Raw genomic sequence first — 24,050 nt, 5'->3', positions numbered from 1 at the left:
AAAGTACAAAGATTCTCAAAATGTTTAGGGGTATGTGTACTTCTGCGTCCCCTGGGGGGGAAAAGCACAGGGTATTCAAAAGCATTGGCTATTCTCCTAGCGTTCTCCCCGGCATATTGTTGTGAACAGGGATTTTCAACTCTGACAAATACGAAAGGTCAGAAATGACAAAGCTTTCTTTGTGTTGATGAAGAGATGAGAGTTTCTCTGTCTCAAATTAGACCTCATGCAAATGAGATTACCCGGCCAAAGCAAGCTCACACCTCTCATTGAGCTTGCAATACATGCTTAAGAGGCTCGTTTATAATTATGTTTTGCAAATGATTCATGGTTTTATGTAGCTGTGCTGTTTTATACTTTCTGCATGCCCTATGATCATATTATTAAGTTGCCGTGTTCTGCGTTATAAATCAAGCCATGTTGGGAGTTGTTTCTTTTTGTTTTCCAACGTGTTTCTTATTAATAATAATAATACCCGGTAATAATCAGTTTGGCACCAGCAAACTTTTGTTCTGAAAGAGGAAAAAAAGTTTGACAACCACTGCTGCAAAGTATCCTTTTTGCAAATCTAATGAATTGAAATGTTTGGGAGATTTGGGACAGGCAAAATGAAGTACCGGGGGAACAGTTAAACCAGGCATAGGCAAACTCGGCCCTCCAGATGTTTTGGGACTACAACTCCCATCATCCCTGACCACCAGTCCTGTTAGCTAGGGATGATGGGAGTTGTAGTCCCAAAACTTCTGGAGGGCCGAGTTTGCCTATGCCTGAGTTAAACCATGGGATTCACTACCAAAACTGATGGTCAGCAGCCTGAATGACCTTAGAAAGGGTTAATAATAATAATAATAATAATAATTTATTTATACTCCACCCATCTGGCTGGGCTTCCCCTGTCACTCTGGGCAGCTTCCAACAAAATATTAAAATACAATAACCAATCAAACATTAAAAGCTTCCCTCAACAGGGCTGCCTTCAGATGTCTTCTAAAAGTATGGTAGTTGTTTTTCTCTTTGACATCTGGTGGGTGGGCGTTCCACAGGGTGGGTGCCACTACTGAGAAGGCCCTCTGCCTGGTTCCCTGTAACTTGGCTTCTCGCAGTGAGGGAGCCGCCAGAAGGCCCTTGGCGCTGGACCTCAGTGTCCGGGCTGAACGATGGGGGTGGAGACGCTCCTTCAGGTATAATGTGCTGAGGCCGTTTAGGGCTTTAAAGGTCAGCACCAACACTTTGAATTGTGCTCGGAAACGTACTGGGAGCCAATGTAGGTCTTTCAAGACTGGTGTTATGTGGTCTCGGCAGCCACTCCCAGTCACCAAGTCTGGCAGCCGCATTCTGGATTAGTTGCAGTTTCCGAGTCACCTTCAAAGGTAGCCCCACGTAGAGCGCATTGCAGTAGTCCAAGCGGGAGATAACCAGAGCATGCACCATTCTGGCCAGACAGTCTGCGGGCAGGGAGGGTCTCAGCCTGCATACCAGATTCAGCTGGTAGACAGCTGCCTTGGACACAGAATTGACCTGCGCCTCCATGGACAGCTGAGAGTCCAAAATGACTCCCAGGCTGCGCACCTGGTCCTTCAGGGGCACAGTTACCCCATTCAGGACCAGGGAATCCTCCACACCTGCCCTCCTCCTGTCCCCCAAAAACAGTACTTCTGTCTTGTCAGGATTCAACCTCAATCTGTTAGCCGCCATCCATCCTCCAACAGCCTCCAGGCACTCACACAGGACCTTCATGGCCTTCACTGGTTCCAATTTGAAAGAAAGGTAGAGCTGGGTATCATCCGCATACTGGTGGACACCCAGCCCAAACCCCCTGATGATCTCTCCCAGCGGCTTCATGTAGATGTTAAAAAGCTGTCCTAGATGGGCCCCCTTTGGCCTGATCCGGCAGAGCTTTTCCTACATTTTCATAGGAGGCAAGGAGAGGGGCTGGATGCGGCTTATCTGAGGCTGACGTGTGCCTTTGGGGTTCAGGATCTGCCCCAGAGGTTTCTCATTCTTTCCTAAAAACATGAGAATAACCTGCTGTTCTCCCAGGGGCCAAGCAGATGCCCTCGGGAAACATAGCTGTCAAGTTTCGGATTTGAAAATAAGGGATCAGCAGTCTCCCCTATCCCGGGGAAAGTCACATGTCAGTGGTGGGCGGAGCCAGAAGCAAAAGTGGGCAGAGCAGCAATGTAAACTCCAAGCGGGTTCGGGCTCGGAGCGGAGCAAAGAGGAGGGCAGCCAGCAAAGAGGAGGGCAGCCATGTGCTCCGCGCGATGGAGCCCCATCGTCTTCTTGTCTGATCCCATCAAAACAGGACAGGAAGCAGCAGCTGCTCAAAGGCAGCCAGGCTCCGCCCACCAGCTAACCCTATTGGCCGGCTGAGGGGCTCGTCGGCAACGGATAGGGGCTGATGCAGGGGGAGGAATACACCCCCCTGTAAACGCGGGAAACGGCTCCCACTTGCTTTGAGGGCTGAGGCTTTTCTCTCCAAGTAGGCGAGGTCTTCCCACCCAGTCCCTGGCCAGCAGGGGAGGAGCTGCTTCCATTAAAAACGGGGAATTTAAGGGAAATAAAAAATAAGGGAGAGCAGCGGGAAACTGCTTGAAATAAGGGAGAATCCCGGGGGAAACGGGATACTTGACAGCACTGTCGGGAAACCCGCAAACAGGATTCAAACTCAAGAGCAACTCTCCTCTCCTGCAGTTTCCAGCAACCAGGATGCAGAAGCTGTGGAGGCAGGGCACACAGCCATGATGAATGGTAGCCATGAATAGTCCTCTCCTTCTCCGTGAAGTTGTCCTTTAAAGCCATCCGGCTTGTTGGCCATCACTGCCTCCTGTGGGAAGGAGTTCCACAGTTTTTAACTCTGCGCTGCATGCCGAAACCCATTCCCCCCCCACCTGTCCTGACTCTTCCAACATTCAGCTTCCTGAGATGCCCGCGAGGTCTTGCCTTTTAGCCAATCTCCCTGAAGTGACTCAAACTTTATAGCCACAGGCTGAAGAAAACGGGAGATGATTTCACCTTCCGTTCCGCCATCCTCTGGTCTCAGAGGGGAAGGACAGTCTTATGAACAGCCTTAATATTCCTTTGCAGGAGGCGCGGTCGCGTCCCAAAATGTCTGCGTCCTTTTCCAAACCCACCTCGGCCAGCACCCTATGCCTCTCTCTCTCTCTCTGCTTTTTTCGCTTATACTGTAAAACATCTTTGACCCCCTCCCTTTTAATGCATCTGCTGGAGTCGTGCCAAGGGGACACTTAGAATAAATTGAGTTCTGGTTGCCTGGCAGAGACGGCGAGGCTGTGTTGTGCTGCGGCTGGTCGGAGACGTGGAAGGCCTTCCAGAGCGAGGAAGGGCACTCTATGGATCCCATCAACACTAGAGATTTAGATCTGATTTGCCCGTGCCCCAGGGCATTCTGGGAGCAGCGGCCCTGTCCTAAGAACATAAGGCGACCTTGCTGGATCAGGCCACTGGCTCATCCTCTGTGCTCAATGGGGAAGCCCAAGTTCAGCAGCCACACTCCCCACTTCTGATTACCAAGCTTTGCATCCGTATCCAACAGGCAAAGGGGTTTTGATCTTCGTGGGAAGCTGCCATGGATCGAGCCAGACCATTGGTCCATCTAACTCAGCATCATCTACACTGACTGGAAGCAGCATTCCCAGATTTCATGCAAGCTGTATGAAAGACCGCATTCTGTCCTACAAACCTGCCCAGGTGTCAAGCACAGGAGTTCCCCTCTCCCTTCTGGTGGCTCACCGATAAGAAATAACAAGCATTTGGTAGATTTATACATTAGACCCTCGGGTTACGTTGCTCTCGAGTAACGTAAACTTCGGGTTGCGAAAGCGGCAAACCTGGAAGTATTTTTCCGGGTTTCGCCGCTCGCGCATGCGCAGAAGCGCTCTATCGCACCGCGCACGTGTGCAGAAGCGGCACCTCTGAATACGGATTTTTCGGGGTGCGCACGGACCCCCGGAACGAATTAAATTCATATCCAGAGGGTCCGCTGTAGTCCTTTTATCTCAGCATTCTGTTACAAGCACAAACAAGCAACCCTCCGCAAGGATATCAGTTGCCTACTCTGACTCCTCCTCACTTCCGCAGCAAGAAGTGTGCCAATGGGAAGCGCCCCTCCCCCATGTCTCCTTTGTTCTCTGACACGCTCAGACCTCTGAGTTTGGGGGGAGGGAGGGGGTCCCCCCCACTCTCGACTGATGTATCGCCCAGCTGCTCCCTCCCTCCTGGTTGCTTAGCTACTATCTCATAGCTGGGCAGCTCCTCCCTCAACTGCGCAGCTTCTGTGTCTGCCTGTCTCTCTGCTTTTGGAAATGCTGGACTGGGGGGGGCATGAATATTCCCCTTCCTCTTCTGTTAGGAGCTGATCTCCCTGTGATTGCATTCCCCTGGTCTTCTGATCCAGACCAGCCCCTGACACCAGGGGGGGCTTCTCTCGGTCCTGCCACCCTCACAGACAGGTCCCCCCCAACTCTGGAACTCCCTCCCTAGAGAAGCCCGACTGGCTCCTTCCTTGCTGTTGTGATTCTGTTTCCCACCTCTCTTTCACTTTCTGCAGCAAACAAGACACAATGCTTCTGGAGGAGAAGCTGAGGAAGGAGACCTTTTGAAGAGCGGAGGGCTGAGGCCTGGGAGCTGTGAGGAGAGCTTTTCCACCCCGATTCTCTGCAATGGCATCTGTCGTGGCCAGAGGTCAGCACGACACCTTTCGAGGAAGAAAGGGGGGGTTTCCCCTTCCTACGCTTGTGAACAGCTCTTGGCATTGGGTGGGGAGGTGGGGGACTCAATCGTATATTTATCTATTAAAAATCAAAGCAGCTTGCAGCTATAAAAACACAAAACCATACAATAAAATCCATTTTCTTTAAAAAGTTTAAAATGGGCATCCATTAAGCATTGTGGAAGCATGTATTCTTAATTGACTGCATAGGCCAGGAGGACTAGAAAGGTTTTCCTCAGGCATTTGAAAAGCTGAAACACAGAGCCAACAAAGATAGTTCAAAACATATAGAAGATAATATTTTAAAAGTAATTAAATCGTAACGGAAATAAAAACAGTATAAAAACCAATCTATTAAATTGCAGGTGGCAAAAGCAGCGCAGGCACTGTTAAAAGCCCTTTTGGAGAATCGTAGAGATGGTACCCCTGAGGGTCATCCAATCCAGCCCCCTGCAAGGCAGGATTCTCAGCTGAACAATCCCTGACAGGTGGCTGTCCAAACTCTGTTTAAGCACCTGCAAGGAAGGCCACCACCTTCCAAGGGCGTCCGTTCCACTTCCGAACAGCTTTCCTTAAAAGCAGTCAGTTCCCGAAAACCTGCCAGAATGAAACGGCCTCCCCTGCTGGCGGAAAGACAAGAAGGAAGGAGTCAATCTGGCCTCTCTAGGGAAAGAGTTCCAATGTCTGGGAGCAGTCACCAAGAAGGCCCTCTCAATAAGACGTCAATTCCTCCCATGGCTCTGAGTAGTCCTTCGCCGGGGGTCTTACAGGCCCCCCCATACCTTTGCAAAAGAGAGCCTTCCCCCAATATCAACCATCTTGGACCCTACAAATGAACTGGGAGGGCTTGGTGGCACTAGATTGGCACTTACCCATGACAGGGCCTTGTTGGTGGCGGCTCCCTATTAAAGGAATAACCTCCCTGCCGAGATGCTCGCGTTCACCTTTCAGCTTCCTCAATAGAGTGAATGTGACAAGTGTTTTCCCCCCTCTTGCGGACCAGGTCTGGACAAAGGAAACTGTGTCACCACCCTTCGGGTCCGAGAAAAAGCAAGGATTTGGTGACTCTCCGCTGCAGCTGTTTCAGGTCAGGCTACATAAAGGCAAAGGCATGAATTGCGGTTGAAATAAAATGGGCGGGGACAGGCAGTATGTGCATTGTAATTAGTGTGTCAGGGTATGAACTGGGAGAGCAGAGTTCGAATCTTCACTCAGCCATGAAGCTCACTAGGGTCCCAAGATGCTGTGGTTACTATTATTATTATTATTATTAATAGTATTATTATTAATAATATTTATTAAATTTGTTAGTTGCTTTATCTTTCCCAAGGCAACCCAAAGAAACAAAGAAACACAAACACCCCACACATAGATACATTGAAACCAGGGGGGAATGTGTTAAAAACTTCCTAGGTAAAGGTAAAGGGATCCCTGACCATTAGGTCCAGTCGTGTCCAACTCTGGGGTTGTGGCACTCATCTCGCTTTACTGGCCGAGGGAGCCGGCGTACAGCTTCCGGGTCATGTGGCCAGCATGACTAAGCCGCTTCTGGCGAACCAGAGCAGCGCACGGAAATGCCGTTTACCTTCCCGCCAGAGCGGTACCTATTTATCTACTTGCACTTTGACGTGCTTTCGAACTGCTAGGTGGGCAGGAGCTGGGACCGAGCTACAGGAGCTCACCCCGTTGCAGGGATTCGAACTGCTGACCTTCTGATCGGCAAGCCCTAGGCTCTGTGGTTTAACCCACAGCGCCACCCCGTCCCTACCCACGTCTAAAAGCCCACAGATAGTTATTAGAGAGGAATGTTTTTGCCTGGCGCCTGAAGATATGCAAGGAAGTTGCCAGGTGAGCCTCCCTGGGGAGAGCATCGCACAAACGTGGAGCCAGTGCAGAATAGGCCCTGTTCTCGTGTTGCCACCCTCTGAACCTCTCTTGGAGGAAGCACATGAAAAAGGGACTTGGATGATGATCTTAGGGTGCGGGTAAGGTTAGAGAGGTTGCCCTTGAGGTGTTGCGGTCCTGGGCCGTTTAAGGCTTCAAAACCAGCACTTTGAATTGGGCCCGGAAACTAATTCGCAGCTAATGTAGCTGGACCAGGATCGGTGTAATATGCTCAAACCATCTGGCCCCACTGAGCAACCCAGCTGCCCGAATTCTGCACCAGCTGAAGTTTCCGAACCGTCTCCAGAAGCAGCGAGTTGAAGTGTTACAGCGAGAGATGGGGGCAGGGATCTTATCCCTATCCATTTTCTCCACATCTGTGGCGGCACATGTTCCTCATAGCCAGCTTCAAAGATCTGTTGTCTTTTTTTCTAAAGGCAAAGGGGAATTTGCAACTGCGGGCCGTGGCTAATTTCGGCCTCGGCCTCCCTCGGCGGGTTGATGCGAGTCCTTTGAGCTAAATGCCACGTTTAATGAGGATCTAACTATATGAAATGATGATTCACCTCAAATTAGGTTCCGCCTGCAGTACAGTACTTTTTTCTTGTTTTTGTTTTTTTGTTTCCAAAAGGGGCGGGCGCAGATAAAAACTGTATAAACGGAAATCGGGTGCGTTTGGAGGAACTTGAGAAAAGAGTCGGGTTGATTTTTGAGGACGGTTCTTCTTCGCACAACTATACGTAAGTAAAATCACATCCATCCGTCCCCCCTCATGTCGATCCCAGCATAGATTCTTTATAGAAAGAAATTGCAAAGTGGTCGTGAGTCTGGTTTAGGGTTGGGGGAGAGAGAGAGAAAGAAAGAAGGAAATTCTATGCAGTTTGCATTTTAACGCAAACCTTCCATCGTCCTCCGTTCCTGAGATAATCCACACACCGATATCCTTTGAAACTCACACCAGGGCAGTTCTTCAGTGAAAATAGATGTGAAACAATGCACTTTTCAAGGGTTAGTGTGCATTAAAATGCATGTTTGTATATATATATAGTTAAGCGTTTGGGGGTCCGTTTGGATGAACCCCTGGTTCCCCTTCCAAACCTGTGATCCTATGTGTGTCAGGTAGGATCTGTAAGAAGAAGCTAACCAAAATAGTTCCTTTGACAACCTAGCGGCTTTCTCTGGCTAGTTAAGCGCCACGATTCAGCATGGCCAAAGAAGTCGCTCTGTTGCCCCAGGAATAAATGGGTGGTGGGCTCTCCTGTTTGCGGGTTTCCCTAGTTGGCCACTGTGAGAACAGGATGGTGGACTATATGGCCCGCTGTTTAAGTTTTAAGCTGTTCATTTTAAGCACACAAACTGACGTGGAAATGTGGTGAATGGAGGTTAAGACAGGGGAAAATGAGACGTCCAACCCTGGTCTGAAGGGTGGAGGAGAAGGGGAGGCAAACCCTCCCTCTGCCCCCCAGCCGAGAGGGCGGAGGTCCTTGCCCCTGTTTTCCTCCAAGGGCTCCAGGCACCAAACAATTTCATTTATTTCCCCGCATTCATGTAATATCTTTCTTTGGTCGCGAGACCCAAGATGTACTTGAAAGTACTCAACATTTGCAAGCTGCTCTTTGTGCAAAGCTCCAGGAGTGGCACAGGGCACGGCTCTTTCTCTCCCCTGTCCTGGTCTGGTTTTCACAGCAACCGTGCGAGGAAAGTTAGGCTGAGAGACCAAAGTCAGCCAGGGAGAGTTTTGAGGCCAAGAGGAGATCTGAAATCAAATTTCCCTAATCTTAAGATCGGGGTGCCTGGCGTGCTCTGGTCCATGGGGTCACGAAGAGTCGGACACGACTGAACGACTGAACAACAAATCTTAAGTCTGACTTTGCAATCATGGCACCACCACCGGTGCTCTCCAAGAGGGAGTTTTTGGATTTTTGTGGTCAGTGTTTATTCTCTCTCAGGGGTGCGGGTGGGTTACACCACAGAGCCTAGGGCTTGCTGATCAGAAGGTTGGCGGTTCAAATCCCTGCCACGGGTTGAGCTCCCGTTGCTCGGTCCCTGCTCCTGCCAACCTAGCAGTTCGAAAGTGCAAATAGATAAATAGGTACCGCTCCGGCGGGAAGGTAAACGGCGTTTCCGTGCGCTGCTCTGGTTCGCCAGAAGTGGCTCAGTCATGCTGGCCACATGACCCGGAAGCTGTACGCCGGTTCCCTCAGCCAGTAAAGCAAGATGAGCGCCGCAACCCCAGAGTCGTCCGCGACTGGACCTAACGCTCAGGGCTCCCTTTACCTTTTTATTCTCTCTGTCTGTCTGTCTGTCTGTCTGTCTGTCTCTGTCTCAGAGAATCATAGAATTCTCCAAGGGACCCCAAGTCATCTAGTCCAACCCCCTCCAATGCAGGAAAATCACACACACACACACACACACACTCACACACACACACAAACTTCCCCCCCTCTTTTTTCTCTCTGTCACACATAACAGAGAGCTCCTCCCTCATTCACATAAACATACATTTTATCTCTCATGTGCTCTCTTTCTCTCCCTGTTTCACACAGACACTAATAATGATAATAATTAATAATAATAATAATAATAATAATAATAATAATAATGCCTCACCCATCTGGCTGGGTTGCCCGAGCCACTCTGGGCGGCTTCCAACATATATAAGTACATAATATTACATTAAACTCTTTTTAAAAAAAATCTTCCCAATACAGGGCTGCCTTTAGATGTCTTCTAAAAATTGTGTAGTTCTTTATTTCCATGACATCTGATGGGAGGGCGCCACCACCGAGAAGGCCCTCTGCCTGGTTCCCTGTTAACTTTGCTTCTTTCAGTGAGGGAACCGCCAGACGACCCTCGAAGGAGGACATGTCTCCACACGATCAGGGAGCTGTGCTTTCCCTCTTTCCAACCCCCTCCCTCTAACCACAAGGCTCTCTTGCTGTCATTATTATCTTCAGGAAAACAAGAAAGATGGTGGCTTCCCCTGGGACAAAATGGCGGCCCCCGTTGTTGCTGCTGCTGCTCGCCGTCATCCCAGCCACCTTCTTGACGGCATCCAGGCACACCTGCCCTTCTCGGTGCAAGTGCTTGTCCCAGGACAAGGTTGTCTTCTGCAACGGCCGCAACCTGACAGCAGTGCCGGGCCGGATCCCTCCGGATTCTGAGCTCCTGGACCTGAGCCAGAACGTCCTCCGCACCCTCCAGCAAGGCATGTTCTCCCGCCTGCAGGCTCTGAAAGAGCTGGACCTGAGCTACAACGCCCTCTCCAACATCGAGCCGGGCGCTTTCAACAGCCTGAAGAGGCTGATGACCCTCCGGCTGACGGGCAACAAGCTGAAGATGGTCCCCTCCGGCGTCTTCACGGGGCTTCCCAGCCTCGCCGTCCTCGACATCAGCGAGAACGAGATCGTCCTCTTCCAAGACCACAGCTTCAAGGACCTCTCTAGCCTCCGGAAGCTGGAGGCCGGAGACAACCACGTGATCTTCGTCTCGTCCCAAGCCTTCAGCGGCCTCCAGAGCTTGCGGCAGCTCACTCTGGAGAAGTGCAACTTGACCGGGATCCCGACGGAAGCCCTCTCGCATCTCCGCCATCTTGTGGAGCTCCGGCTCAAGGTCCTGAGCATCAGCTCCGTCCCCGAACACTCCTTCCAAAAGCTGCATCACCTGAAGGTCCTCGAGATCCACCGGTGGCCTTCCCTGACGGCTCTGAGGCCCCACAGCCTCTCGGGCCTGAACCTCACCGCCTTGTCCGTCACCAGGTGCAGCCTCCGCGAGGTGCCTTACAAAGCCATCCACCACTTGGCCCACCTCCGATTCCTCGACCTCTCCCACAACCCGATCTCGGTCCTCCGCGGGAGGAAGCTGGCCGAGCTCTCCCGCCTTCAGGAGTTCCACCTCACGGGCGGGCGGCTGGCCACCGTGCAGGCCCACGCCTTCCACGGCCTCGTCCACTTCCGCGTCCTCAACCTCTCGGGCAACGGCTTGCGGACGCTCGAGGAGGGTGCCTTCCACTCGGTGGGGAACCTAGAGGTCCTACGGCTGGACGGGAACCCTCTGGCTTGCGACTGCCGCCTCCTATGGATCATTCGCAGGCAGCGGAGGCTGAACTTCGAGGCCCGGCAACCCGTCTGCGCCACCAACTCGACGAGCGAGGGGAAGGTGTTCCGCAAATTCTCCGACATCCTTCCAGGGCACTTCACCTGCAGGAAGCCCACGATCGAAAAGGAGACTCCTCCTCAGAGACTAAGCGTGGAAGAGGGCGGCCGGGCAATGCTGACCTGCAGAGGCGACGGCGACCCGCCCCCCGCCATCTCCTGGGTGTCTCCTCACAACGTCTCCCTGGACGCCAGCCGCAAAGGCCGTCTCACCGTCCTTCCCGACGGCACGCTGAGGATCCACCACGCCTTCCCTCAAGATGGCGGGGCCTACCTCTGCGTGGCCCGCAACGCCGCCGGAAACGACACCATGTGGGCCCACCTCCGCGTCTTCAGCAACTTCTCTGTCAGGGTGAACGCCAGCTCCCTCAACGCCTCGAGCGCTGCTGCCCTCCCGTTCCTCCTTGACGTCGGCACCTTGGCGGGGATCCTGGCCATTGGGATTGTGCCCTTCCTGTGCTCGGTCGCCATCTGCTTCGTCTTCATCTCTCTCTGGAACAAGGGCAGGGGGAACGCCCAGCACCACATCATCAACGCCGTACCCCGATATTCCCGGGGCTACAAGGCCGTAACGAACAGGCACAAAAGGGTGGCCAAGAAACCCAGATGAGGTACCAACTCAACTTCTGAAGGGCGCCATGTTCGTTCTCTTGGGATGCCAGCGCTTTACGAACCAAAGGAAGCCATTTTGATTTTCGCAGTTTACACGGAATTTCTCTTTCTTCTTTGAGCCCAGGCAGTGTAAAGTCTGCCAAAGAAAGGTGTAGATTCCCTGCCCCTGCTCCCAGATAATCCTAGAACCAAGGTGGATGCTTTTTAGTCAGAGGAAGTGCTAATTCTGAATCCCAGCTGCTGGAAACCACAGAAGGGGAGAGTTGGTCTTGTGTTTGAATCCGGGTATCTGGTTGGCCCCTGGAAGAATAGGATGCTGGACTAGATGGGCCATTGGCCTGATCCAGCAGGTTCTCATTATGTTATTATCTACCCTTAGAAAACACTAAAATTAAAGATAATTGTCCCTTTTTTATTAAGCAAAAAACAACCACTCTTTCTGATGGGAAACCTCTGACCCGTGCACATACCAGAGCTGTCAGCTTTCCCTTTTTTGCAATCGGAAACGGCACGGGAATAAGGGAATTTCCCGCAAAAAAAGGGAAAGTTGACATCTATGCAATTTGGCCAGCGAGTCTGATCTGGGAAAACCACGCCCCTGACACCGTATTATCGGTATGAGAATTATTATTACCGTACTTTTCTTAACCACCTATGTCCATAAGAACCCAGGGCGGGTCACGGCAATTTGAGCTACGATATTAGAAACGAATTAAAACAAATGACAAGGCTAGCGTGAGTCGTAATATTATCTACAGGTGTATCAGGTGTCAAAGGTAAGGAGGGTGCGCTTTCCGCATACGGCGGAAACTGTCTAGTGAAGGTGCCGGGCGCATCTCTGTGGGGACGGAGTTTCATAGCTGAGGGGCCACCACAGAGAAGACCCTCTCCCAGGCTGCCACCCCCCAAACCTCTGAGGGGCCTCCTCTGGCAGGCTGGCACCAGGGCCGGCGCGTCCATTTAGGCGAACTAGGCAATTGCCTAGGGCGCCAAAATGGAGGGGGCGCTGGCCAGGCTTGGGCGGGGGGCGGGACGGGCTAGCAGCAGCTTCTCTGCTGTAGCGGAGAGGTGCTGCTTGCCCCCTACACCACCACCCGGCTCCCGCTAAAGCAGGCTTTGGCGGGGGGCGGGCTGGCGGCAGGACGGGCGAGCAGCAGCTTCTCTGCTACAGCAGAGAAACTGCTGCTTGCCTCTCCACCACCTGCTTTAGCGGGGAGCGGGGGGGGCACCAGAAGGTGGTTTGCCTAGCTCGCAAGAAGCCCTAGCACCGGTCCTGGCTGGCACCCAAGAGGCTTTGGAGGGAAGGCAGTGGTCTTCCAGGCATTGGGGGCCAAAGTCGTTTAGGGCAGGGGTGGCCAACTCCCAAGAGACCGCGATCTGTTGTTGTTGTTGTTGTTCAGTCGTGTCCGACTCTTCGTGACCCCATGGACCAGAGCACGCCAGGCACGCCTATCCTCCACTGCCTCCCGCAGTTTGGCCAAACTCATGTTAGTAGCTTCGAGAACACTGTCCAACCATCTCATCCTCTGTCGTCCCCTTCTCCTTGTACCCTCCATCTTTCCCAACATCAGGGTCTTTTCCAGGGAGTCTTCTCTTCTCATGAGGTGGCCAAAGTACTGGAGCCTCAACTTCAGGATCTGTCCTTCCAGTGAGCACTCAGGGCTGATCTACTCACAGTTAAAAAACTGGCAGTCATCTATCCCCATTTTTGGGGGGGGGTCAAAGTTGCTGAGTTTTTTCAGGGAGGAGGTGAGATGTTGAACTTTTTTAGGGGAGCCACAGTTGTTCAGCTTCTTTGGGGGGAGCCAATGATCTACCAGTGATCTACCGCAGATGTCCAGTGGTTAATAATAATAATAATAATAATAATAATAATAATAATAATAAATTTTATTTATACCCCACCCTCCCCAGCCAAGACCAGGCTCAGGGCGGCTAACACCAGGTGTCAAAACAATTGATTAAAATACAACTTAAAAACAAGATTAAAAAATACAACATTAAAGTGCAGCCTCATTTCAGTAGAAACTCAAATAAAAAAATTGTTTGGGGAAGAAAGCGTCAAATCTTCACCAAGGCCAACTATCCAGACTGGTCCTACGTGGGCCAGAAAAAAGCCAGGGAAGTCCCCAAATATGAGTTCCATCACAGAAGGAAAAAGGAAAGAGGGGGAGGGGATCTACCTGTTGGACATGCCTGGTTTAGGGCTTTTAAAAACTAAAGGGTCGTGGATTAGGCCTGGGAGTGAACCGGAAAGCAATGAGAATAGGACACCTCAAAGAGGGAAGTTTAAGCAGCAGGCGAAAATGAAGAATTGGGATCCCACCCTCAGGCTCAGAGCGGGCTTCCGATTCTCCCCTACCTCCTGCACCTTGAACTTCCCCTCACCTGAGAGGAAACACCTGAGGTCGCATGATGTGCCTGACGTCACAGGGTGACCAGTGATTGACAGGTGGGCGTTCACCTGTCAAAGTGGCCCCAGTTGTGGAGGGGTTGCTCCCTTTTTGACCCAAGCCTCTGGCCAAAAGCGGTCCCCCCCTTCCCTTACACGTTGCATATTCCAATAAAAAGTATACAGAAACTATATCTGTCACCAAACCCGATAGCTCAGTGGTGGAGCATCCGCTTTGCATGCAGAAGGTCCCTCCTGGGAGTGGGGGCGTTTGCGGGTCCCAGGGCTTTTTATCTGCTGCTACCTCCCGTGAAAGTTGAGCTGCCGGTGTAAGAGGGGGGTCCCTCAGAGGGCATTGCCAAGGACCCCGATCAACACTGCAACTGGTTCCACGAAAGCAAATCCACTCTCATTCTCCTCTCGTGTGGAGCCAGTGTGGTGTAGCGGTTAAGAGCATGGACTTGTAATCTGGTGAACTGGGTTTGCGTCTCTGCTCTTCCACATGCAGCTGCTGGGTGACCTTGGGCTAGTCACACTTCTCTGAAGTCTCTCAGCCTCGCTCACCTCACAGAGTGTTTGTTGTGGGGAAGGAAGGGAAAGGAGAATGTGAGCCTCCTTCGGGTAGTGATAAAGTGGGATATCAAATCCAAACTCCTCCTCCTCCTCCTCCTCCTCCTCCTCTTCTTCTTCTTCTTCTTCTTCTTCTTCTTCTTCTTCTTCTCGTACCTTAATCAGCCACTGCTCACTTCTAATGCCAAATGCGGGTGGCCAAGTGCCTTTCATTTTTCTAAGTGAAACGGAGCCACCCCAAACAAGGCCATGTTTTCTCCAGGTGCCTCCCCAGGGATGTAGAGTGATACAGTACTTAGGCTGCAAATGGACAACAAGAAAAGGGCTCGTCCTCTGTCGCTTCCAGGACCTGAGTGCCTGGGTGGGATGAAATTCTGCACTGCTATGCATGTTTCCTTGGGAGTAAGTCCCTGTTCCCAGAGGCTGTTTCCGAGGTGAATGCTAGCGGCTGAGGGACTGCCGCCTTCATCTCCCACGTCGCAAGCATCTGGTTGGCTGCTGGGAGAAGCAAGATGGCGGACTAGATGGACTCTTTAGTCACATCCATTGGAAGCCGGCTTATTAGGGGCAAATGGAGAAGGGCCCCAATGACTGTGGGCACAGCGGGTGGAGGGTTGCCATATTTTTAAAAAGTGAAAATGCGGACATCTTGCCAATTTCCGCTCGGACACTGCTTCGACCACAGTATTCTGGGTATGTCAGGAAAATTTGGAGGAAGCTGTTTTCTGGTGGGATTCGATTCCGTGCCAGCAAATTCAGGGTTAATAATAATAATAATAGTTTATTATTTATATCCCGCCCATCTGGTTTCCCCAGTCACTCTGGGCGGCTTCCAACAAAATATTAAAATACAATAATTCATCAAACATTAAAAGCTTCCCTAAACAGGGTTGCACGATTAATGCTGGTTTCGCCACGAACAGCACCATTTTTCGCTTTAAGGAGGAAAGTGACGCTGAAATGCCCTGAGGTGATGCTTGCTTGACAGAATGGCTTCGGCCCTCCCCACCCAAAAATTCAGAATAAGTGCTCGATGGCAGCCTCTAACCTCACTGCAAACAATTCAGGGCGAATGCTCTGTAGAAGAGTCGTCCGGAGGCAACCGGAGAGAGCTTTCTGTTCTTCTCTCGTAATACTGGGATCTGAACGTTGGAAGACTCAGGACGGTGAAAAGGAAGGAAGGACTTCTTCCCAGAGTGAAGCGTTAAACTGTGGAACCCCCTCCCACAGGATGCAGTTACTGCCACCAGCCTGGGTGTCCTGAAAAGAGGAATGGACAAAATTCGCAGATGAGAAGACCATCAGTGGCTTCTAGCCACAACGGATAGGTTATCAGCTGTCGGAGGCGAGATGTCTCTGAATCCCAGTTGCTGTTGCTCTCAGGTCCTGTTTGTCGGTTTCTTGTTGAGGGGTCATCTTTGGTTGTTGCCACACACGGCGCCTTCAGCTCCCTGGGAGTGAGACGGGATGCCGTAAAGGGCACCGCGAGGGACGACGTCAGATTTGGGAGCTGTGCCGAGGAACAGGCTCCACGAGGGAAACGACTTCAGTACAGTACATGGCAACGGTGTTGACTTCAATTCCATAAGCAAGTTTCTTAGGGCGCTTCTCACAGACTAACATCAGCTGCAAAGATCTCAACGGCGCTGGGTTCGAATTCTGAAAGCTGAACTCCCTGCCGTGACAGGTGCAAAGGAAGAAGAGGCATCATCATCATCATAATGTTGTTGCTTGGATCTGAACCCTGCCTTGAGATCCCCTCTGCCTACGCTTGGTGCTCAATGATTTCAAATCAGCCTGTACATTTATAAATAAATATGATTAAATTTTTTTGCACATGGAACTCTCCGTCTCTGGTGCCTTTTATCTCCGGACAGAAATGATCCCTGCTTGGTTGTTGTAAGAGATAAACAAAAAAGAAAAAAAAACCACCGGTTCCTAAGACTTAAAAGTCCCGGGATTCTTTAAATAAGTTCTGGGCAAAATTGGCAAAAGTTTATTGAAAGAAAAAACATCATTGCAAGATGGGTGACAGTTGCAGGCACACCTGGTTCAGGAAGTCACAAACATTATATCCTTTCCCCGAGCGCAAAAGTCCCTCCTCTACACGCCCACCAGGAAGGGGTGTGCAAAGTTTACAGCGTATCGCGTCCGCCTTATTAACATATGACCATCCCACTTCCCCTGCTAATCATTGTGCAAATATGCTCAAAGCCCCCGAGTCCGCTTCTATCTGACGTCAGCAATATACCGCCATTTGTCCTAGTTACATGCGTTAACCACATATGCAGGCACAAGCTAGTTTCGCATCTGATAAAGCTAAAAGGCAAACCGCAATTTGCCTACCAAATGATGCAGTCCCGGGTGCAAGAGGCCTCCATGTCTGGGTCTCCGACCGCAAGCTGCGTGTCTTACGAGCATTGTGACCATGAGTTCTGCTAAATGTGTATATCTGTCCCCTTGAAACTGTTTGTGGTTAACTATCAGTTATATATTCTCAGCATTTGCAACTCTTATCAGATTCTACCTTGGTTCTCAAACTTAATCCGTTCCGCAAGTCCGTTCCAAAACCAAAGCGTTCCAAAACCAAGGCACGCTTTCCCATAGAAAGTAATGCAAAATGGATTAATCCATTCCCGACCTTTAAAAACAACCCCCAAAACAGCAATTTAACATGAATTTTACTAACATTGATCCATAAAATGAAAGCAATAATCAATGTACTATACTATATAATACAGTCATACCTCATGTTGCGAACACTGCGGGTTACGTGTTTTTGGGTTGCGCTCCGCGCTGAACCCGGGAATACCGGAGCGGGTTACTTCCGGGTTTTGGTGCTCACACATGCGCACAAGCCCCGAATTGCGACCCACACGTGCACAGATGCAGCGCTGTGGGTTGTGGATGCACCTCCTGCAGGGATCGCATTTGCAACCCGAGCGTCCACTGTAAATAAGATGGTATTGTAGATGATAAAAATTTAAATTATTATTTTTTCCTACCTGCACTGATGATAGTCATTGTTCGGATGGGGGGCTTTTATCCATTTCCGCAGTCACACTATCAATCAATCAGCAGCTGAACTGGGTTCCACACAGTCACAAAAACAAATTAACCGAAAAAGCCTTAAAAACAAAAACGCAAAATAAATAGCAAAAACAAAAGCGCCAAACTTAATCTGTTCCGTAAGTGCGTTTGACTTCCGAAATGTTCAGAAACCAAGACGCAGCTTCTGATTGGTGCAGGCGCCCCGGAAACAATAGCCGACAGCTGGATCGGACATTCGGCTTCCGAAACACGTTCAAAAACTGGAACTCTTACTTCCAGGTTTTCGGCGTTTGGGAACCAAGGTACCACTGTATATCCTGACTCCTGCCTGTCTGCAGGGAGTCTCCTAAAGGCAAACCACTGGTAGGGAGAGCCCTATGATATACATAAAATCGGGGCGCCCCCAGGGTCCCCAATGAATCATGACATGGTCCTAGCCCATGACCAGGCTTCAGACAGGATCCACACACCCCAGATCCCTTTAACGGGATGCCCTTATTGAGGAGGGGCAGGCAGGTGGAGGCTACCACCCCCCTCCCATCACAAAGGCTTACCTAACCACACCAAGTTGTGACGATTGCTACAAGGTAGGCAAAAACCAAATGGCTGGTGCCAATTTGCCAATTAGGAAAAATTCCTACCTGGACCCATCAATGTGGTGGCCGACATATGTCCATAGCAAGGTCAAGTCATAAAGGTAAAGGAACCCCTGACCGTTAGGTCAGTCGCGGACGACTCTGGGGTTGCGGCGCTCATCTCGCCGCTTACCTTCCTGCCAGAGTGGTACCTATTTATCTACTTGCACTTTGTGCTTTCGAACTGCTAGGTTGGCAGGAGCTGGGACTGAGCAACGGGAGCTCACCTGGTCGCTGGGATTCGAACCACCGACCTTCTGATCGGCAAGCCCTAGGCTCTGTGGTTTAACCCACAGCGCCACCTGCGTCCCATAGGTCAAGTCATACCAAAGCTTAAAAAGAGGGTGGGTGGGCTGGGAGATCTGGTGAGGAGGCGAATGGAGGCCTCCCCCCCCCCACTGTGGGCAGCAGTCCTCCGCCTCCAATCCGAGTCACTGGGGGTCCCAGATGCCGGTCTGCAACACATACACACACACACACACAGAGAGAGAGAAAGGGGAGCGGATTTTGCAACTCCTGTCAAGTTCTACACACTCACTATTGTCCTACAGACAATTGCTTAAGAACATCCTTGTTGCTTAAAAACATCCTTTAAAATGGCAGAACTATGGATTGGGGTCTTTAGGTCTGCTTTTATGGAAAAGCATCCTTAAAATTATAAAAAAAAACATGGAAAGGCAACATATATCTCACAGTTGCCATCCCCTGAACGTCCCAACTGTGAAGCCTTAGTTAGTACAACCTGCCTGTGCCTGGCATCTCCCCCTAATACTCCAAATATTAGCTAAATTAAAACATTTACTAATTAATGAATTTAGGGGGGTCTGCCCACCCACCCCACAAACTTATAACAGTCACCGTTGAGTTCTTCTGTATTTTCTGGTCTCTAGGCCTTTAAGATCATAAGTGTAGGGAAGGAAATAAATTGAGTCATTTGCATTCCACTGTTGTGTGTGTTTTGATGTTTTCTTAGCCTTCTTAAGTCTGTTTCATAGTTCAGCAGAGCAGCTTGCAATGCTCTGAACGCTGGAAAGAAATTTAGCCGAGAGGCATTTTTGAGATGAGCTCAAATTGAACTAGGAACTTAACTCGTCTGTTTCGTAAAGAAAGGGTCAGACATGAACTGGGATCAGTTCCTTTTGGGGCAGGTTGAACTCGAACCAGGATTCCCCAGCTGTTCCAGAGACCTTGCGTGAAGGATGGTGAAATGCAGAGAGTGCTGGGACCCCCACAGTGATGGAATAAAGGGGATTTCCACAAGCTTCCTTTGGAGAGAGCCGGCAGGCTGCTCAGGCACTAAGATCAGGTATACCTTTGCCAGTCCCCCAGCGTGAACTTTGAGTCACCAGGTGTCCTAAGGGCACTGCCCATCTGTTTTTTAAAAAAAGACTCACAGTGGGTGGACTGGTTTTGGATCTGGCCCTTGGGTTATTTTTTCCACCAAATGTTTTTTATTAATTTTAATATAACACAAACAAAACACTGCACACAAAAACTACATACAATAAAAACAATATAACCAAACAAAAATACTTATTTAAACCTATCCATTCTTTTATATAACATTTTTCTATACTAAATTAAAACTCTAATCATCTTCACTTTATTTTAATAGCCTTACCATTGCTTCCTCTATTATCTAACTTCTATCTCTGTAGCCTCACTATTTCCGCCTGTCTGCATTTAAATAGTAATTTTAGCAGCTTTCTTCAAATATGCTTTAAATTCAATCCACTCTTTCTCCACCGCATCGTCCCTCTGGTCACGGAGTTTCCCAGTCAGTTCAGCGAGTTCCATATAGTCTATCATTTTCATCTGCCATTCTTCAATCGTTGGTATTTCTTCTGTCTTCCAATTCTTTGCGAGTAGAATTCTTGCTGCTGTTGTGGCATACATAAAGACTGTTCTGTCTTCTCTTGGGATTTCGTGGTTTACAATACCCAGTAAAAAGGCCTCTGTTTTTTTACTAAATGTGTTTTTCAACACTTTTTTCAATTCATTATATATCTTCTCCCAGAAGTCTTTTACTTTTGGGCACATCCACCACATATGAAAAAATGTCCCTTCTATTTGTTTACATTTCCAGCATTTGTTACATTGACCATGATACATTTTTGCCAATTTTACCGGAGTTAAATACCACCTATACATCATCTTCATGACATTCTCTGGCCCTCGGGTTAAAAGAAGTTCCCCACCCCTGATTTATTTTTATTTTTAAAGGCACAGCACAAAAGGAAAATGGATTTGGAGGGAAGAGAAAGAAAGCAAACTCAAGCACAAGGTTCCTAGCTGCAATAAATTAGTATATGTAGATTTGTCCCTTTTTAGGACTTCCTCGGGGACATACTGCAATGGGTCATAGGGAACACCTATTTGGGACACCTTAAGCCCAGAGTGATTAGGCTGTTCTCCCAAAGAAAGAACACCCATCTGGGCTGAAGCAACAAAGCTCAGCAACAGATCTGCCTTGCTCTCTCTGCCATTTTGTGGGGAAATTTATTCCGAGTACCCATAGCAACGAAGAAATCAAACTTTGGGTGCCAAAAATGGCAGATCCCTGTTGACTGAAAAGCGGTGCTGATGGTAACATTGCTAATAATTTTCAGACATCTCTGTAAATCACTCCAGCAAACGCTTTGCAAAATTATGGGGTTGTGTTATCCGACATTAATTCCACTCGGAGCAAACTAACTCTGGTCCATCCATTTCAATGGGTCTCCTCTGAGTAGCTTTTGCCCTGAGCACAGCCTACTATGTTTAGGGAGGAGAGAGGAGCAGCTTCATTCTGAATACAACGTGCATATTTTTGCACAATCACACAGTGATCCATTCATTTCAATGGGTCTACTCTGAGTAGTAGCGCTTACCTGGACGCTGCCCACCTAATTGCTGGGGAGGGGGGTGAAGATGGGAAGTTTGATTTCGGATACAAAACCCTGTATTACGCACACGTTAAGAAAATAACTAAAAGAAGCGCGTCCGCCCCTCCGGCTCCCTTTAAAGATGCGTGACACAGCAACGTGGGGATTTCATTTCTCCCTTTTGGGTGAGCCAGGCGGGTGCAGCGCCCAGGCGTGACCAGAAGAGGGCGCCCCATCAGAGACGGTGGTGCTAATGGGACGCGCCCTGCTGTTCCCAGAACCGATTAAGGTTTCAGGCACTAGCAATAGAGAAGATTTGGGAGGAGGAGGCCGAGGTCGGAGGCTTTCTGCTTGAGATGGGCAATAATAAATGGATGTCCTGCCGGCTCCACCTGATCCCTCCTCTCCAGCGCTGCCTCCTCCTGTTTCCCACCCCCGCCCCCCAATTGATCTTAAAGTGCTTTCCCTTTTAGCTGTGCCAAAAGAGCATCTTCGTTCCCCAACTGGTTGCGATAATGCTCCCTCTCCTCTGGCGAGATTCCAGCGGGCAGAGAGAGAGAGAGAGAGATCAGGCCCGGCTTCCCGCTTCGCAAAGGCGGGGTTGGGCTAGATGACCCCGGGGGGTCCCTTCCAGCCCTGCGATTCCTTTGGAAGGAGAGCTCACCAAAGGCTTGATTTCGCCTCTGGCTGGGAATTCGACCCACAGGATGAAGGGGGTGGAGCGTCTCCCCTGTGAGGAAAAGCCTCTGGGATATATTTTTTTTTAGTTTGGAGAGGAAAGGCGATTGTTTTTTTTTTTTTTTTTTTTTTAAAGCATCATAGGAGTTTACAAAATTATGCTTGACCTGGAGGAAGCGGGCGGAGGAAAGCTCTTCCTCCTCTCTTGTAAGACTAGAGAATATGGGCATTCAGCGAAGCGAAGATCCAGCACAGTCCTTCACGGTTGAACTATGGAACTCCCTGCCACATGAGGCGGTGATGGCCGCCAGCTCAGGTAGCTTTAAAAGAGGATTATTGGAGAAGAGGGCTTTGGGTGGCTGTTCAGCCTCCGCATCTGCAGACAGCAATGCTTCTGAACCTTAGTCGCTGAAACCACAGGACGGGAGAGAGAGCTCTTGTGCTCTGGTGCTGCTTGCAGGCTCCCCGTTGAGGAATCTGTTTTGAGAAGAGGACAATGCAGTCTAGGAGCCTGTCTTTGATCTGACCCTTTGATCTTATGTTCACTCAGTGCTTTTTTTCCTGGGTGGGCGCAGGGGTATGCATATCCCTAAACATTTTGTAAATCTAAGTTTAGCTTCATTGAGGGGCAGTATTTCAATATGAGTAGGAAAGTGAGAGCACCCCTAAACATTAAAAAAAAAGCACTGTGTTCACTTACGCAATTACTGTAAAAAAAAAACTCCCTACTTTCCCTGCGTGGGAAATTTTCATTGTCTTGTTCTGAGCCAGTACATGCCGATCATTGGTCCCCTGGGAGCACTTATACCTGTGCTCACGGAACAGAGTGTCCATGTTTTATTTATTTATTTCATAAAGTTTATACGCCACTGGGTTGTTTATATATACATATATATATATATATAAACCTCAATGCAGTTTGCAAAAGAAGACAAAGCAATAAGATTGCCGCTAGGGAAAATTAACAGCAGCAGTTGAAGCTGCTTAGGAAATAACAATAGATTTAAAAGCAGATGGAGACCTGCATCAGCTTTCTAAATGTCTGGGTAGGCACATCTCCCTGGCTTCAGTTGCCCATGCTCCAATGACCTCCCACTTAGACTACTGTAATGTGCTATACGTGGGGCTGCCCTTGAAGACTGTCCGGAGGCTGAAGCTAGTATGGGACTCAGCTGCTAGGCTGTTAAGTGGGCAGGCGCTGTGATATCGGTCGTGAAAGTGCTGAACTGGCTGCCAGTGAGCAAATGGGTCCAATTCAAGGTGCTATTACTAGCATAAAGGTAAAGGGACCCCTGACCATTCGGTCCAGTCGCAGACGACTTTGGGGTTGCGGTGCTCATCTCGCATTAATGGCAGAGGGAGCTGGCGTACAGCTTCCGGGTCATGTGGCCAGCATAACTAAGCCGCTTCTGGCGAACCAGAGCAGCGCACGTAAATGCCGTTTACCTTCCCGCTGGAGCAGGACCTATTTATCTACTTGCACATTGATGTGCTTTCGAACTGCTAGGTGGGCAGGAGCTGGGACTGGGCAACGGGAGCTCACCCCATCGCTGGGATTCGAACCGCAGACCTTCTGATCGGCAAGCCCTAGGCTCTGTGGTTTAGACCACAGTGCCACCCGTGTCCCTATTACTAGCATATAAAGCCCTAAACGATGTGGGACTGACGTGCCCAAAAGAGTGTCTTCCCCAATAGGTGGTGTTGTGGTCTAAACCACTGAGCCTCTTGGTCTTGCCAATCAGAAGGTTGGCGGTTCGAATCCCCGCAATGGGGTGAGCTTGGCCAATTCAGTAACCTCCAAAAACATCTCAAAATCAAATTAAAGTCTAATTAGATGGCTTTCCACAGGGTTAGGGTTGGGAACAGTAAGTGCTCCACTGAACTGAAATTTCAGCCTTCATGACATAGGAAAACAGCCAAGTGAACAGCTATTTTGGTGCAGGAGGGTCAAGATATTAACTGATATGCATGAAATTTCATATATAGGTATATAATGCCTAGTATAGTAAGATAAGACCTTCGGAGCAGGCAATTAAAAAAAAATTATGAACTGCCCTAGTAGGGCAGTAATTGTTCCTTGATAATTTGTCACCCCCTCCATTATGGAAACTGGGGTGGTCCGCCCCCTACGCGCCCCCCCCTTGCTATGCCTCTGGGGCCACCTCTGCCCACCACTCAACAACAGAGCCGGCTCTGAAAGCACCCCACCCCTTTCTAGGCTGGCCACTTCCCCCGCAGGGACCATCATTCACTGAGCGACCAAATTGGATTTCTCCTCCCCATTTTCCTTCCCCCCCCCCCCCCGCGCCACCTTGCAGATCCCTTTGCTGTGCAGTTCCCTTTCGCCTGCGACTTAAAACAGGGGGGGGGGCAGATGGTTGGTCATGTTTTTTTCCCCCCTCTCCATGCTGACGTTTGTTTCTCCTCTGCCGGGTTGGTGGGGATTTAGTTATTTATTTATTTTGAAGGGGCTATAAA

At 49.8% G+C, this 24,050-nt stretch overlaps 1 protein-coding gene across 1 annotated transcript; it reads left to right on the top strand.

Moving 5' to 3' along the window:
• The first annotated feature begins 9,586 nt into the window (after positions 1-9,586).
• Positions 9,587-11,407, top strand: LINGO4 (leucine rich repeat and Ig domain containing 4). Its single transcript, XM_033174289.1, has one exon. The coding sequence runs from the start codon at positions 9,587-9,589 to the stop codon at positions 11,378-11,380; it is 1,794 nt and encodes a 597-aa protein (XP_033030180.1). The 3' UTR covers positions 11,381-11,407.
• The last annotated feature ends 12,643 nt before the right edge of the window (positions 11,408-24,050 follow it).

Source organism: Lacerta agilis, chromosome 17 (assembly GCF_009819535.1).
Source record: "Lacerta agilis isolate rLacAgi1 chromosome 17, rLacAgi1.pri, whole genome shotgun sequence".
NCBI classification, from domain to species: Eukaryota; Metazoa; Chordata; class Lepidosauria; order Squamata; family Lacertidae; genus Lacerta; species Lacerta agilis.
The sequence above is the reverse complement of the archived record's forward strand: the minus strand, read 5'-3'. Positions and strand labels throughout refer to the sequence as shown.